General features: G+C 45.1%; 1 protein-coding gene across 3 annotated transcripts in view; it reads right to left on the bottom strand.

Annotated features, from left to right (window-relative positions):
- gria3b (glutamate receptor, ionotropic, AMPA 3b) overlaps positions 1–15,102 on the bottom strand; it is an 84,203-nt gene extending 69,101 nt beyond the window's left edge. For 2 of the 3 annotated variants that reach the window (XR_015109252.1, XM_086178945.1), the window contains exons 1-2: positions 14,848–15,101; positions 14,219–14,377 (exon numbers count right to left, since the gene is read on the bottom strand). Coding sequence is in view for 2 of the 3 variants with exons in the window: in XM_086178945.1 (XP_086035071.1) it covers positions 14,219–14,377; positions 14,848–14,941 (253 nt within the window). In the remaining variant the exon portion in view is untranslated. Of the gene's footprint in view, positions 1–14,218; positions 14,378–14,847 lie in introns of all 3 variants that reach the window. The other variant, XM_086178946.1, reaches the window with a different exon arrangement.
- Positions 15,103–17,305: the final 2,203 nt, after the last annotated feature.

The following is a 17,305-nucleotide window of genomic DNA, read 5'->3' as shown; positions in this document are numbered from 1 at the left end:
AGCGTTTTTTTTTTTTCTCACCTCAGATGAAAAGACTTTCATTCTCAGAGGACCGACAGCAAATAGAAAAAAAATAAAGACACTCAGAGGAGTTTGGGGCTGATTTGACATTTAGTTTGATCTGGTCGCAATGACGCAGGGCAGTGGAGTCGAATTAGGTTCCGACGGCTCTGACGCACTGCGAGTATATTCACATTTGAAAAAAGTAATTACCGAGTGTAAATTAGGGCAGTCTCGTTGAATATTAACGCCTCTTTTTGCAAACAGGTTTGAGTTCAGGGAATGTTTACAATCAGTGGTGAGAACAATGCTACCATGAGAGAAAACACGACGTCGGAGGAATTACAAGATCCAAACAACCGCTCGAATAACACCTGCAGACGTCATATCTGTGTTTATGAGAGTTGGCAGCAAGGGGAATTTTTAAGATGCATTATACATTAAAACCAGCTCTGCAGCCATGACTGGCGCTCTAAGGTGGAGCAGTTACTGGGTCAAATCCCGCACTTACTTAAGAGTGAAAGAAAAGACACGAGTTGGTATGGCGGCTAAACAGTCTTGCTTTAGTGATTTGAAAATTGTTGGTAATTCTTGATGGTCCAATGGGTTCTTTGACACGAAGAATAATCATGAAAATGAAACTTGTCAGCCGTGTTGACGTGTTTTGCGCTGTGATGACCACTGCTTTCGGATCTTTTGGGAAGCTTGAAGATACAGGATATCGTGGTGCCGGGCGTTGGACCTGCTTTGGCCGATCGAATGGTTCTCTGATGTAAAGTTAGGACAACAACCTTCGATTCTTGTTTTGAATCACATAATTTGTTAATTTATTCCCTATACAACTCATTGTGCAGTCGCCAATTGATCACAGGGCCGCACGTAGGGTAATACAATCAGTCATAAAGCCTTAGCGGCAACACTTCATGGTTATTTATTTTCAATGTTTAGACCGGTAATGCAGGCTCTGATTTCCTGAACGTTAATTAAGCAACTTTGAAATGTTTATTCGTCGAATGTGGGCTCTGCTGTCGAGTAACCGGCCACCTTCGCAATCCTCAACCCTTTCGGACTTGATAATGCTCGTGTAAATATAGTCCTCTTTTATATGTTGGTGTACGTATCTATATGCAACATGGCCTAATCGTCAGCCAACAGTGTGTGCAAAATTAAACTATGCAGATTAATGGCACCCTACAACTCCAATAAAACTCTTTAGTCAACAAGCATATTCATTACATCTAAATATTTAATTCTGCCACGACCCAGTCTAGGACTAAAGAGATTTACTCTGAGAAAAAACCCTGAAGATTTTTTTTTTTTTAACAAGCATTTCTCTACGGAAGAGCTCTATTCAAATTATATATCTTGCCATGCATAAAGTACCTAATAGCTTAGAAAAGGAAGTAGCAACACTAATGGGCGGTAGGACAATATGTAGTACAACGTCCCGAGAAGAAAGTGAATCTGCGTTCTTCTCCCGGGCTCCCAACACTGGAACAAGTGAAGCAAATGCATCTCTGTTATCCAATTAGGGAAGGCAACCCAACCTAGAACGTTTCTTTCTCAAACCTCTGTTCGAGCGCACAGCTTTTGTCCGGCACGTTAGCATCGAACCGTGCGTCGCCGCATCTCGCTCAAATCAGTTCAAATCAAAAGTGAGAAAAAACAGGTTTAATTCTCAGGTGGAACCCGGCTGGGGAAAAGCAGATTTGATTGTGAAAACCGAACCTAAAAGAGCAACAACCGCTAAACTGACATCAAATAACCGTGGATCGATGAGGAGAAAAAGAAAATAGCCATATTTATTTGGGGGATCAAAATACTGGCTTTAAATTGGGATGAACACATTCATGTCAGATTTTGCATTGTTGGTTTCAGGGTTCAAGTTGACAGAGCTGAGGTCAAAAGCTACCCAAAGTAGCCATTGGTAACCTGTGCAGTACTCAGCGCCACCAGTACTAGTATAAATATAAGTAGTCATTACCCATAACAATTGTAATAGATGTAATTCAGGTATGAAAATATCTATACCTGGGTGTATCATGCACGGTTTGCGATTGATGTCGCGGTCTGCGCTAACACTGCGCTAACGTGCAGAAATTCAAATACAAAACTAAATACGTTTTTGTAAAACGGCCCCATGCAATGGCGAAAACAAAATGAGTTGCAAAGGACCCTCCACTTTTTTGTAAAGCTTAACAAAAGCAATTCAGTGTTCTACTACTTCAAAGAAAGCTTCAGCTTCAACAACAGCAGACAAATTATTTCCAATTCTAAAAATGTCTAAAAAAGCAGTACATATTGTGTGAAGCACAACTTCTTGCTATAATATTTTGATTCCTATTCTGGGCAGCACCAGTCTAGCACAGGGCTCCTATATTGATTTATTTCCGGTGCGCCGCTACAATATCAACACGGACAGCCTGCCTCATATTCATCTTATCTACTACATAAAACTGCTAAAATGGTATTCCGTTGCAGCGCTGCAACCAGCATATCGATTTACTCGCCTCTCATGTGTCTCTCTTGCAAACATAAATGAGTGAACTGTGATTATGCTCTTGACAATCCCCTGTGTGGGAAGGACGAGCACTAGGAGCATTACCGACAATGCTAGAAGTCATCCTTGCTCTCATGCGGTTGCATCGGTTCGTGTCACTGGCTGACACCCCCGGAGGCCTCGTGCAGAAGTACAAATGAGGAAATGGCAGCTATTTACCATGCGGTTTAGTTTAAACAAAACAAACAGAAAAACATTGACGGTAAGACTGCCTTTTTATAGCCGGCTGACACTTTAACACCATGAAGTGTCATTTTTCACACAATCTGTCGAGATAGATAGATAGATAGATAGATAGATAGATAGATAGATAGATAGATAGATAGATAGATAGATAGATAGATGGATGGATGGATGGATGGATGGATGGATGGATGGATGGATGGATGGATGGATGGATGGATGGATGGATGGATGGATGGATGGATAGATAGAGTGTAAAGACATTTGCTGCTTTATATCCCTGAGTTTCTCCTAAAAACAATCTTAGACTGAGACAAAAACCTTTAAAGAATGAATGAATAACACAATCAATTAATCAATAACGCAATGAAAAAAAAAATCATTTCAAATTTTTCATTTTTTCACACAATCTTTCCAGATAGATAGATAGATAGATAGATAGATAGATAGATAGATAGATAGATAGATAGATATAGATAGATGGATAGGGTGTAAAGACATTTGCTGCTTTATATCCCTGAGTTTTTCCTAAAACAATCTAAGACTAAAAAATATCAAACTGCTGTGTCACAGCTATCCAGAGTTTTGGTCTTTGAAAAAACATTTTTTATTTATCTATTAATGTTTTGTGAGGCAGAAAAGGGGGGTTTGGCATTAAATGAGGGTTCCACCTTCATACACCGATATGTATGATCACCAATGTAATCGTGGTCGAACACCGGATGGAGGCAAGGTACTTGGAAGACGGAAACTGTGGCGTATCGGAGAATAAATGGAGAGATCAAGTGGTCGCGGGTTTGGTATCTACTTGCACTCGCACGCACGCACTCGACAGCAAAGGGAGGCGCCGTGGTCGGTCACTTCATCTTTCCATCTTCAGTTCTGTGCCTTTTCGCTCACAATTCCCCTCTCTCATAAACATAGCTAAGCCACTGAACTCTCCCAAGTCCCTTTTCATCACATTCTAGCACTGTCACAGCAGCAAAGGGCACCGACATCTGAGAAAAGCTTTCCGCTGAGGCCTTAGGAATGGATTCACTCCAAACAGCCTTTTTCATTCTGCAGCTGCGATGGATTAGCTCTGTCACAGGTCCAGATGAGGTTGCCTTTCTGATTGCCACCGAAAATAAAGTCACGCCACCCAGACCAATAGGGAGGAAGATTTTCGGAAAAAGAGGAAGGGGGGGCGGGAATCATGACGGGGGCTACCCAATGGTCAGTGATGGAACACTTCAATATTTCATCACACAGTCATGCATGGACTCACAAGCACAGATAGTGGGCCGGGAGCGACCGCCCACAGGTTTTACGTAGCCATGTGTGAAATGGCGAGAGCCACACAACAACGCTCCCCGAATTAACCATTGAAGGGAGAAACAGAGGCGGGTCATGCTTGAATGAGCACATCATGTTCACTTAATTTTCACTCATGGGTGTAGTGAGCACTGCGGACAAGAGAGTTGGGCAAAGAATTATGTAAAGTGTTGTCACACTTTTTGTGCTTTCGTATGCATCAGCTCATTAAGAGCAGGGTTCAAACAACAGAACGAGCCGAGGAACGCGATAGCAACAATCTCCGAGATCAGGATCCTTGAGTGTTTCAGGTCCCAGTTCCCAAACTGCAGGGGTGAAACTAAATGTATGACACACACACACACACATGCTAGGGCCAAACCAACACTGCAGAAGGAATGCTGTTCATACAAGGGATTCGCACAAAGCACAGCATTGACACCGCAACTGATCTTACCGGAGAAAACAAGATTTTGGACGCGGATGCGGTGAAAGTAACCTGTGTCACGTTTGACGGTGCCCCGGTCACGTTCTGACCCCCTTGCACGTCCTACCAAGACTCCCCCCCCCCAGCCCCTTCCTACCCTCCCGCTCTCCTGCGCCGTAAGTCCGACACAAAATAAAAGCTGCCGTGATGAAGGGTAACGCGGTATAAACCCGGCCCCTATTTTCTACCCGGTGACCAGCGTTTCTGCCCAAAAGGGACAATCGTCATGTGATTATGGCTCTCTCTGCATCGCGTGCGCGTGTTTAACGACACTGCTGCCTCCTCTCTGAATCACTGAACACACTGAGATATATTCGTTTTAGTTATGGTAACAACACAGTGTGAGTGATTTGGGTCTGTTCCTCAGGCCTGCCAGAAGATATTTCTGTTTCAGTCATCAGCGCTACTCATCAACAGATCCCTCCTGATGTTGCTGTGGTCTCCGTTTGTCAGCCGCAATCACTGTTGTCGTAATTATCCATAAATTCACCCTTGTCTCCGGAGGTGTTGGCCCGCATTATGTCTGTGATTACATAAGATACCTTTAATATTAACCGCCGATGCTGTTCATCGCAGTGTACGTCTTATTTGCATGTCGGTATCACTGCAAGGAATATGCTAATGTATCTTTCTTCTCTCCTTCACCCTGTATGCTAGAGTGCCCATACACTAGTTTCACAAGGTTATGATGCTTCACTGGCCCGGCGACTGTGAACTGTCACAAGCAATCAGTTATGATGGAGCCCTTGTTTCTGCACAGACATGCAGCTTTGGGAGGGCTCTGCGAGGGACTGTCTCTTGAAACAAGGCAGAAATGTGCAGATCAAGGTGATAGAATGCGTCAATATTTCATCGGGACTGGAAGCTGGAAGCACTGTGATCCAATATTTACTAGGTGGGAGAGAGCACATTGTGACACTCCCTGTTAATGCTTTGTATTCAACACAACACCGCTGCATGTCCTCCTCCTTCTTGACTGTCTTTAGCTCAGAAATTATTCTTCAACCCCCCCCCCCCCCCCCAACACACACACAGACACACACACATGCAAGGGGAAACAGCTCAGCTAAAGTGGACGAACACAATTTCACAAACTGTTTGACCTTGGTGAGGACAGTGTAGTCAGCAGCTCCCATTGAAGCGGACCACAGTGCTCCCCTTTTTAGTTTGAACCCTTTAAATCCAGACCGGCAACTTCAGACGAGGTGGGATGCTGTTCCAACTAAAGTAGAGGATTACTGATTCAGTTATTAACGGTATTGTCAGGGAGTCTGGTGAATGGCCAATAGCGAGCTGACTGCAATGGCTATGGGAACATAGATGTAATGGGCTTTGTGGGCGAGATTAAATATATACAAAGGGGGTGAGAGAAAGCGAGTGCGAGCGAGAAATGAGAAAGACCAGAGGGAGGGTAGGAATAAAAAAATACCGACTGCGGTATCGCGGATCGTTACGAGTAAAAAGTCACTAAAAGCCCTTCCTTTCGCATCCTTTCACAGCTCGCGGTGGCTGCTACACAAGGGTTAATGACATCTTGAAATGAAAAATTATCTCTGCCACAAAACAGCTACCCCACTTTCCTTGAGCACTTTCACTCATTGAGCAAACAAAATGGAAAGCAGCCACATGGAGCTCGGCGGCTGGCAGACAAATCCCCGATGCACCTGAGATGAATGGCTCCAATAGCGGCTCGGCCCTGGCCCTTTTTTTTTTAATTTAAAATGCGCCACATGTAGCGACTTTTTCTTATCGCAAACATTTTGCGCTTACAAAAGGCGTAGCCACAAATGTATTTAATCCACCGCAAAGGCGTTGTGTGTTTACGCATGTGCTGCTCCCCCCGCGGTGTTTATCACTGTTTTTTATTTGGTCAGTCAGGTCCTCTATTCATTACAACGCAGCACTGATATCATCTTCAATAAGGGAGCACAGGCTTACCTTGCTATTGTTGACTTATAGTTCATAAACCACACTATTATTTGAATAGCGGCGAGCGCATGTGGGGGGAAAAAAGATGGGCCGTCACGCCGCATCTCAAAAAAGGGCCATGATCTACGCCTCGCGTTCCCGTATTCGCCATGAGTGCATCAGTGGAACACACTTTATTTTCAAATCTACTTGCTTTAATAATCATATATATAAATCACGTGTATATATATATCTATATATCCGTATCTATAATGCATTTTATTCAATGGTGGACTAAATCATTTTTTATAGTGGTGACCATTTTATTGTTATCAGTGTTAAAGCTTTCATGTATGATACATTATGAGCACTTTTTAAATTGCTGCACTCAGCATTTTATCAAAAGCACATAGCCTTTTTTAGTGTTTATAATGGCTCCATGTCGGCTTTGTCCACAATAATAATTGTGGCTTGTTAGGTGGCGGTATCTTCAGGCTGCTGTGACAGTCCATCTATAATCATTTGAACTTAATCCCGCTTCCTTCTTGCTGTTTATCCCATTTTGCCCCACAGAATTGAGTAAATTGATAAGGGAAAATCAATAGGAAACCCAAAGAGCACAATGACCCAAACATAAACGACGACGCAAAAGGATAGCTCGCCGTCAAGATGAGAGATAGCGTTGGAGAATCTCCGATTTGAGCCGCCGCTTACCGATCTTCCGAGTCAAAACAGTACATGCCTCTCATATTCCAGGGATTCCAAAATGGCCAAATGCCCGGTGTTTGTGGAGGATACGCGGAGATCGGAAGCAAACACTGCTGTGAGGGAGGAGAGCTGTTGTTTTATCAAACAACATCTGCCAGATTCATTGATTCCAAGACAAATATTACGCTGACAGTACCACTTCTCCTCAGGTTGGGTTTAAGAGGATCTTTTGATATTCTGTTTAAAAATTCATTGTGTTGAATCTGCCTGTGAGTGCACTGTATATTTTCTATTCTGAATCTCATTACAGACTCAGCCCTCTGCCTGACTTTAAACATATAAATAAATACAGTGCAGGGCATCTCATGGCCGGAAAATTGGGTCAAAATAACGCTCCCGTCGGAGATTTGCTCTTCGAGACTCTCCGAGCCTCGGCGATTGTGCTGCTGAAAAATCTTTCATCCGACGCGGACGTTACAAACGTCGTGAGCGGTGTTCACACCGCCATCGAGACTTCGAGAATATTTTATAAACATGCTTGTTAATGCTAATCAATCAGAGCTATCTATCAGTAAATCATGTAGTTTCCTTCCATGGTACAGCGTCTGTCGTAGCGCCATGATATTTTAATGGATTTCTCATTTTGTTTAGCTAAAGTAAAGTCATATTGAGTCGGGTTTGGGGGGCCCGAAAAATTCCCAATTATATTTATTATTTTTATCTCTGTATTCGAGACTGAATCTCGGCGACTGAATTATGTCGACTCTAGGTGAGCGTTTGGCATCCTGCCTGCGACGTGTCCGGTAATGTCTATCCGTGGCACTCCGAAAATGTGGTGATCATAGCTTATTGTTACAGCGTCTAGTGTTTTCCATATTATTGATTTATTTTTAATTCATTCAAAAGATAAATGCTTATCTTAGCTATTCCTCTCAGCTCCGAATTTTAAATAAACTAACATATTTAATCAAATAATAAACATAATCCGCACGAAGAGACGGGGGGCCGGGTTTTAAATTCCCCTTCTTTCGGTCTGTAACCCAGTAATGTGAGTTCCGGCTTTTAAAAACATCACGACGGAACCAAGAGATCTACTGAAACAGGGAGGTTACAGCGTGCACGCACCGAGAGTCGTGTCATCACAGAGTGGAAACCGCGACCGGATCAGCTCTCTGGCATCGTGTCAGTGCCAGTGTGAGATGTTGCTTTGGCAAGCGCACCTTGAGGTTGATTAAGAGAAGATTTGAGTTTTTTTTTTTTTTAATGTTGATGGCATCAAAATGTATCAGTGACTATCAGATCCGTGGCGCCTGCGTTGCACCAGGATGAGTATCAGCTGACATGTAAACCAACTGAAGAATCCTGCCTCATTATTTACAATCCAAACTGGGCAATTTCCCATTTTTTCCCCCTTACAACCTGCTTCCCTCACAGAGGTCCTGCATTTCCCACAGCATTTAACCTCATCCGGAGCTGCCGCTATAAGAGTCATCTGACTGAGGCCTGCATCGAGCCACCTCAACAGGCCCCTGAGACTTTCTGCCTGGCCTGCTGTCCTCAAAATCAGGACATCATGTTCATCTTTCCTCCAGAGATACTGCTGCAGTCACAGTGCCTCTGAAACACACCCGGCACTGAATTACTCTGCATATTCCAAAATGATTCCGGCTCTTTGCACACAGAGACAGGATTGGCAATAATTTCACCGGGATTTTCTTTCTTTTTTTTTTTTTTTTTTACCTTGATTGAAAAATGTAATTGGTTTGCCAAAATAGCCCATTAGCTCGCTGAGGGTGCCGAGGGGTCGGGTATGTCGGGGCGTGTGTGACGGCACGCACCTACTTCCTCGATGCGTGATGTTACGCCGATGAAGGTGCAGGGTTGTGCGACGTGCACTTGCAGATATTCACATGCACGTGCCCATTTGTCCATAAAAAAAAAAAAAAAAAAAAATCACTATCTATGCCTTGGACTGTGCTAATGTTTCACAGTCGAACCCACGAGACAGGAGAAGTCCTATTTTGCACAGATAAACTCTTTAAGGCCTTGAGCCCCTAAAATAAGATTAAATCATATTCTTAAACTTCAGCTTTCCCTTCCTGACGTCCTCATCTCTATCCCCCCGAAATAAGTTTCATCTCTTTTTCCCGAGCTATGCCTGCCATGTTTGTTTGGTCACACCTTTCAAGCTGAGTTACCGCATGAAAAGACAAGAGCGGCGCTACTACGATCACACGAGGAGCCGCTCTTGACCACAGCCCGTCGCTGACAGGCCGTGCACGGCGGAAGCACGTCTCTCAGTCGGGTGTGCGTGCCTTCCTTTTGCACACTGAGAATGAAAAATAAAAAGCTATGACCAACAATGCACGCTAAGATTCGGTAAGGGCTCTTGAGTCCGTGCTCGACAGCATATGCCATTTGCCACATGCGTTCAGTCAGTGTGTGGGCCGCCGGTGTGAGGAAACTGTTGGTGTTTCTGGGCAACATGTGCGGCGCTCACACTCCTCAAGTGGGTGTAAAGGTCAGTAATGAAGTTGCTTCTAAGGATCTGTTGTGGCGAGAGAAAAACCAGAGTAGCGTGTCTCTGAATCTTCTTCTTTTCCTTTCAGCTCTTCCCTTCAGGGGTCGCCACAGCGAATCAACCTTCTCCATCTAACCCTATTCTCTGTTAACTCCTCTCTCACCGACTACCTTCATATCCTCTCTCATGACGTCCATAAATCTTCTCTTTGGTCTTCTTCCAGACCTCCTGCCTGGCAGCTCCAATTCCAGCATCCGTCTACCAATATATTGACTATGTCTGGCATCTCAGTCTGGCTTCTCTGACCTTCTCTCCAAAATATCTAACATGTGTCGTCCCTCTGATGGACTCATTCCTGATCCTCTCCATCCTGGTCACTCCCAAAAAGAACCTCAACATCTTCATCTCTGTTGCCTCCAGCTCTGCCTCCTGTCTTTTTGTCCTTGTCACTGTTTCTATACCGTGCAAAATCATCTCGTACATCTTTCTTTTCATTCTGGCTGATAGTCTTCTATCCCATAGTATGTGTTTCTGGATGACCGTGACAATTCAATAGCATTGCCGTGGTATTCGTGAACTCGTGCATCTCGTGATTCTGGACAAACCACAGATCCTAATAGGAAGAAAAAAAGAGTTAACTGAAATAAAAATAAAAAAAAAACTTTCAAATGGGAAGCGGCTGGTGAAAGCCAACTTTAACGTCTGCTTTGCTTTCAATTGTATTTAGAAGTATACAGTATGTATTGAGACTGAATGGTTGTTTGTCTCTACCTGACGAGTGAATGAGATATTGAATGCTTGTTTGTCTCTACATGGCGGTTGAATGGAAGCGTGAAGGTCGTTTTTCTTTATATGACGTGCGAAATGATAGCAAACTGTATCTTTGTCCGTATATGTGGCCCCGTCAGCAACTGGCGAACGGTCCGGGGTGAACCCCGCCTCTCGGCCAATGGCAGCTAAGACCGGTGTCGGCAACCCCCGCAGCACAGAGCATGAGCATGCTTATTTTTGTTGTCTATATTTTATATATTATTCAAAAATAGATTTTGTCACTTGCAAAAAAAATTGCCAAAGATTTCTGCATGAAGACGTGCGGTGCAACAATTAATTTGAATATTGCTACCCGACGCCATCATTCCATCTTAACTGGGCCGCACCTGCTGAGCGACATGCTAAACTCCTTTTTAATATATTAACACTACCATATTGCTGTCTTTTCTCCCTCGCGGTAAAAAAAAAAGATGAATGCCAACAAGGTAGCTTTTATTTCTTCTTGAATTGGGGCTCTAATCCGGGAACAGCCACGGCCCACAAAGAAGCTAACACCAACTTGGAAAAAAAATATAATAATGGGGCCAAAAAACATCTGCTTCTACCGCGACTGCTTTCGGAGGGCGGAGGATTGATCGGAGTAGAAGTGGCCACATGAAAGAAGTCTGGCAGAGAGGACACAGACCATTAGCGTAATGACAGAATAAGGAATGGGGAACGCGGAAATGAGATTCAAAAGTCAAGCATTGCGAAATTTGCCTTTAACAGAAATCAAGGCGGGTAATCTAATAAATAGCGTAGCACGGACTGGCGGCGGGGTGGGGGGGTGGGGGGGGGGCAGGGTTTGATGTGTTTTTGCCTCAGGTGAAGGAAGAAGAAGAGTAAACAGGAAAAAAAAAAAAAAAAAAGAAGAAGGATGATGTTGCCATTAAGTTAGCAAGTCGTGACCACCGTGAACATAAACGCCGTCCTCTCGGCTTTCTCACAATCCGACCCCTCTGCTTTGAACCATCCCTGCCTGCTCTGCCAGCGTACCTGACTCTCCGCTTTCACAGCTATTATGGAAGCCGCGCCGGTAATTACATATTTCAGAATTTCTGATGCCACTTCAAAGCAGAAACAGTCTTGCCACCAAAGTGTGCTCCGTGGCCCTGTAGTACAAAGCTGCGCCTTCAGGATAACTAAAGCCACCTATTTGTTTGCTGCCGGTCACTAATTCAATTAATCGCCAAATGCTTTTAAACTGACTTGAAAGAAAAGTCTCCTTGCACTTAATTATATGTAAGAATTTTCATACTTTCTTTCTTTCAGAGAGGGAAACCAATTTACTGCAAGTTTTAAGCTTCTTACTGTAAGCGCATCTCCCTGTTTTTTTTTTTTTTTTAATATTCATTAATTTTTTTTTAATAATGGAGGGACAGTTAAAACCTAGGGATGTGAGACCATGTCCCTGAGAACTCACGAGAAAAAATTTAAAACAGCAGAATAAAGCACCCGTCGTCGCTGCGGCGACTCTGACAGCAGATCCGGTATTGGTAAATCCTGAAACATAGTTCGCCTCAAATCTGATTTACTCCACATAAATGGCGTGTTTGTAAAATCTACGCCGAGCCTCCCCCTCGTAAAATAGATGTATGCTACTGCTGATAAAGGCCTGAGTCATCCACATCAAGCTTTTGATGACAAAGGAAATAAATAACTGTGACAACTCGCAGAACAAACAACACGCCGACAAATCTGCAAACAAATCTAAAACTCCGCGGCACGTGAGGTCTCGGGCTCGCCGGAGGCCGAGCCTCCAAAGGCCCGGAAGTCAGCAGATAAGTGATATTTAATGTCAGTCATCTCTTTCCGCCGTCGCTGTTTCGGGTGGCGACAATGTGACCGTTGTGAGCTCAGCGTGAGCCGTTTGCAGTTCTGGGGGGCTCAGCTTGTCTCAGATTATGTATCACATGAATAACTTCGGAAAAAACTAAAAAAATACGCGCGTCGACGCTTTTCCGGGACAGTTTTGTTGATACAACTAAGACGAGGGCTTCTCGTGCAAATTCATTTTATGTTGATAAAATGCAGCCGGCTTAGGATTCGGCGCAGTTGTGATTGTTACTACGTGAAAAATAAGAGGCTCCCGTTAATTTTTTCAGGGAAATTTCACAATTGTTCCTTTTTTTTACCCCACAACTGAAGGATCAATTTATCCATTTGTCACCGCAGCTCGTCCCGCATTCGGGGTCAAGGTGGGGTCGGAGCCGATCCCGGCCGTCATTGGACGAGAGGCGGGGGTCGCTAGCAGGTCGACATCCGACCAATCACGCGTCTGGGCTCCTGCATGGTTTTTTTAGACTGTGGGTCGGAAACCGGACGACCAGGCTAAAAGATAAATATTTAATATATTTGAAATCCTTCGCGGTGAAACGTCACGGTGTCTAAAGTTTACAGCAGCCCTGAGACGCCGCGCTCCATGAGGGCGCTTTGACATGGCAGTGAAAAAAAAAAAAAAAAGTAAGAAAGAAGAAACGGGGCCACGGCTCCCACAGGAACTCCTTCCTCTCGCCAAAGCTCTGTCTGCCCCTGAATTTAATTAGATCCCGATATCAAGACTTTTCGTCCTATGGTTCCGTTCCTCTTCAACATGCGTGAAATTGCATGGCGCTATCTATTATTTATTCACTCTCATTTGCTTATTGTTTCTTGTGAATGCCTTCGTTAGGATCCCGGCGGCTTCTGCCGCCTCCGATACGACGCTCCGTTTCGTCTCCCTCGCCGCTCAGACCCACCTCTTCTGCAGATCTGAGCCCGACTCATTTGCTGGCGTTGGTCGGGGAGCTATGGATTTTTTTCCCCTTTCACCCAATGACAGCACAGTGAGGTGCTATGAGGGCTGGGTGCTAATGAGCTGACTCTGCAATGCTGGGGGAGATGCTCTGTAACACGCGGCGAGTCAAAGGATGGAGCGGGCGGAGGGGCTCCGGCGCATGGAGAGTCAGTGGGGCCATTATGACGGTGTAACACGGGGGAGGGGGGGGGTCGGGGTCGGGGTTGGGGAGGTGTTACGAGGATTCAATCGCGCCAGTCAGAAAAAGAGCCGTCTGTCTGCGAAGTCTGCCGTTCAGGCCAAACCGAAAATCCATCATTTTTAAAACAAAATGTCATTTTTTTTGATTCTTTCTTTCCCCGCGCCGTCCGTCTGGGAGGAACCGAGAGGGGGTAAAAGGGAAAAAAAAAAAGAGCTTATTTGTTGGATCGGCCGCAAATCAAAGCGGCTCTGTGCAGCGGTGGCACGAGGATGAACATTACCACATAATAGAGCTCGTAAAGAAGCTCGGGGTGAAATAAAAAAATGCAACGTGGAGAATTTTCCTGCGTGTGTGTGTGTGTGTGTGTGTGTGTGTGAGGAAATGAACATCCTCCTTTGCATTTAGCCCGCTCCGGATTTTAAAATCTAGTATTTTCATTGCGGTGCGGCCCGTACTGTGAACACCAACCCCCCCTCCTGCAGCCCCTGACCGCCTCTCAAGGCCGCAATGTGCACAGCATCTCATCACCGTCAGAGAATCTTTAAGAGAAAAAAAAAACATTTGAAAAAGGGAAACGGCGTCTCCGCTCTCACGCAGAATGAAGATTTCTTTTTAGAAGCTGCATATTACATGTTTATAAAGTATATTCTAAGTTGATGGACGTGCCTGTTTCCCTGGAAGTCTGACATTAGTGATTCTACTTGGACGTTAGTGATGGGGGGGGGGGGGGGGGGGGGGGGTGGACACGCAACACACACACACACACTTACACGCGTGGGTGACCGAGAAGCTGTTGGAGGACTCCAGGTTGTCGACATTGTAGTTGAGGTGGAAAGGTTTCTCCGTGGTGTTTTGGTTGGTGTTGTAGAGTTGGACGGCGAACCTGAAGGCGCTGTGCTCCTGCACCGTGGATCGCATGAAGAGTCCCCCTGCAAGACATGCGAGGCAACATCACGCTCCGTGCTCCCTCGTGTTTTTATTTCACTAAAAGAGGAGATGTAGCGCTGGAGAATGATAACTATCAGCTGCTGAGAACCGGAATGGACCCTCGTTGGGACTTGAGATGAAGGTGGCCGGCGCGCTTCTCTCACTTCGTCCTCCCTGCCTTTTCTTTTTTTTTTTCTCCCCCTCTTTCCACCGATGCATTAAGACAGATTCATCATCCGCAGATTTATTTTTCACATTTTCTTTTGTTTCCTATTTTTTTTTTTGTTCTCCCTCCCCCGGGCATGCAGCGTTTGTGCACGGATAAAGACAAGTTAAGTCCGTCCGACTGCGCAAAGCTCCGATCTCACATCGCCGCCGCGTCCGCAGCCTTGCGTCCGATCTATCCGCGCCAAACTAAAAAAAATAATAAATAAAATTAATGAAAATATATGAAAACACAGTAAGCACTTACCGATATTAATCTGATTGGGAAATCCTGCGGACGATCTGTCACACAGCCACAGTGCGAGCAGAAGCAGCCCATGTGCCATTTTCATTTTCTCCATCCTTTTTCTTTTTCTTTTTCTTTTTCTTTTTGCCCAACTCCTCTAGAAAAGCCTCTCTCTGGCCAGATTCATATGTTCTGCTGGGGGCTGAAGGTTGTCTTCCGGTGGAAATCCAGCGGTCGCTCTCGGTGCAACACCGGGGTTCATCGGGGTGCAGCCCAGCTGCAGAGCTCTCCGCGACTGAGAGGGAGGGAGGGATGGAGAGAGAGAGAGAGAGAGAGAGAGAGAGAGAGAGAGAGAGAGAGAGAGAGAGAGACGTGGGCTGTGGGGGAGCTGATCTGAAGTCCAGATTGCAGCCGTTTCTGGTGGTCAGACTTGATGGGATGTTGAATTATAAGCCTCAAATGACCAAACTAAATGAGAGTGCATTAAGCTTGTCAATAACAACCAAACCGTGAAGGGATCAATGGATGGATGGATGGATGGATGGATGGATGGATGGATGGATGGATGGATGGATGGATGGATGGATGGATGGATGGATGGATGGTCCGGAGACCCTTTGGATTCACGGAGGAGCTTTGTTTCTTTCTTTGAGTCTTTTTCTTTGTCTTTTCCACTGAACGCCTCGCCCCCACCCCCAGAAGTTCTCCTTCTCACCCGCGGCCTTCAATTGTCACTGTGCAATCTCACACAAACACACTCGTGTACCTGCAAGGCAGAAAGCGGGGCACGGTTGGCCCACGAAGATGGAGGAGAAGAAAAGTTCAACAGCCTCTCTCTGTTTCTCCAGGGGCTAAAACCCAGTAACCTTTTCCCTCAATATATCAGTGATAATGAAATGAATACCTCCCTTTAAAATAAAACAAAACTAAAAATTTGCACACCCCTTTTATTTACTCCCCGTTCCTCTGTCTCTAATGACACAACATCCCTGTGATTCTGCAGAAGAGAGAACAATTAAGGGATTACTGGCCCATTTATCACCCTCAGCAATGTGCTTTGAAAATTGAGTTTTAATTGCATTGCAAATAGCCGCAGCTTCAGATATTGATACTGCGGTGCAATGAGTTTCCCCGTTACGCGGGGCGGTGCATGCTGCGCGGTGCACGCCGCGCACGCTTGTGTCCCCTTTTAGAGGCGGCCAGATATGAAGGGAGCGTGTTACCACGACAGGGCTCGCGACAACGTCAGCGATCATGAATGGAAACATAAATAAGTTCGGCGATGATGGCCGGCGTTATTTATTGGGTTTCACGTCTTCATAACATCGGACGTAATGCGTTTTACGGTAACTCATTTGTATCAATCAGACGGCTGATGCGGGGCGACCCGGTCGCGAGAGGGGAAAACGTCCAATCCGAACGGGGTCAAAGTGGACGCCCGATCCCACAACTCAGCGAGGCTCCCAGGGGACGGCTCCGGGACGGCGGCCCATTTATTCTGAGATCCCCAGACTCTGTAAAGTCCCGTGACCTGAACGGTCGAGGTCGTATCGAAGCTCCCCTCCGCCGACGTTGTTTCTGCTCGTGTGTTGCAGAAACTCAAAGGCCCCCTGCGAGGTTTTCCTTTGCACATCATTTAGCCCGATGAATGATTTCAACCAACAAAGGAGCGAATGAATTGATCATTTACAGTCCAGGCTGTTGCTCGTTGTGATGCGGCTCACCGTGCACCGTTTCAAACATAAAACCTACGCGGGAGGCCCTAGCAGCCGAGGTCGGGCACAACTCTTGTTGAAAGTGATAATTATGTTGCATTATTAGCAATTAAAGGCTTTCTGACCGCACAGCATTCTCCTCGGGGCTAAACGTTCGCTCGAATTTGTAATGAGTGTAGAAAAAAAAAACGCACAGATATGATCTCTGCGAGAGCAAATAATTATATGATATGCTTTTTCTTGTGTTTGAAAACACCGGCAGAAGTGTTACACCGGCAGGCAAAGTGAAAGGACTGAGAAATAGATAAAAAAGACGTTGCTTTTTATCTGCTGATGATGATGATGATGATGATGATGATTCACAGGCTGGAGCTCTGTGCCGCTCCCAGCCTCATCGGGAAGAGTAATTCATTCGCTTTCCGCTTTCTCCTAATACAACGCGCTGAAATCTTCATCGCTCTTTTGGGTAATACGTGAACAAATGGGGTGATAAATGATGACATTTATATCAAAAACAGCTGTGTCTGTCTTTTTTTAGGGGGGAAGGGAGGGTCTAGACAACATAAGTGCAATTAGTTTTGAGTTCAGTGTTCTTATGATCAGGCTACAATGCAGTCATCTTGATAAAAAGCTCCGTGATTGATGGTGATCGCCAACTTAAAATGATATTTGGCAGGTGTTACAATGCAGCCACAGACTGCCTGATGGAAACGAAGGTCCAAATGAGATAATTCACAACAGCTTGACTGATGCCTGATTTATTT

Source organism: Fistularia commersonii, chromosome 31 (genome assembly GCF_037954325.1).
Source record: "Fistularia commersonii isolate RoL2024-O1a breed Wild chromosome 31, RoL_Fcom_v1.0, whole genome shotgun sequence".
NCBI classification, from domain to species: Eukaryota; Metazoa; Chordata; class Actinopteri; order Syngnathiformes; family Fistulariidae; genus Fistularia; species Fistularia commersonii.
This window is presented reverse-complemented; position numbering and strand designations above follow the sequence as displayed.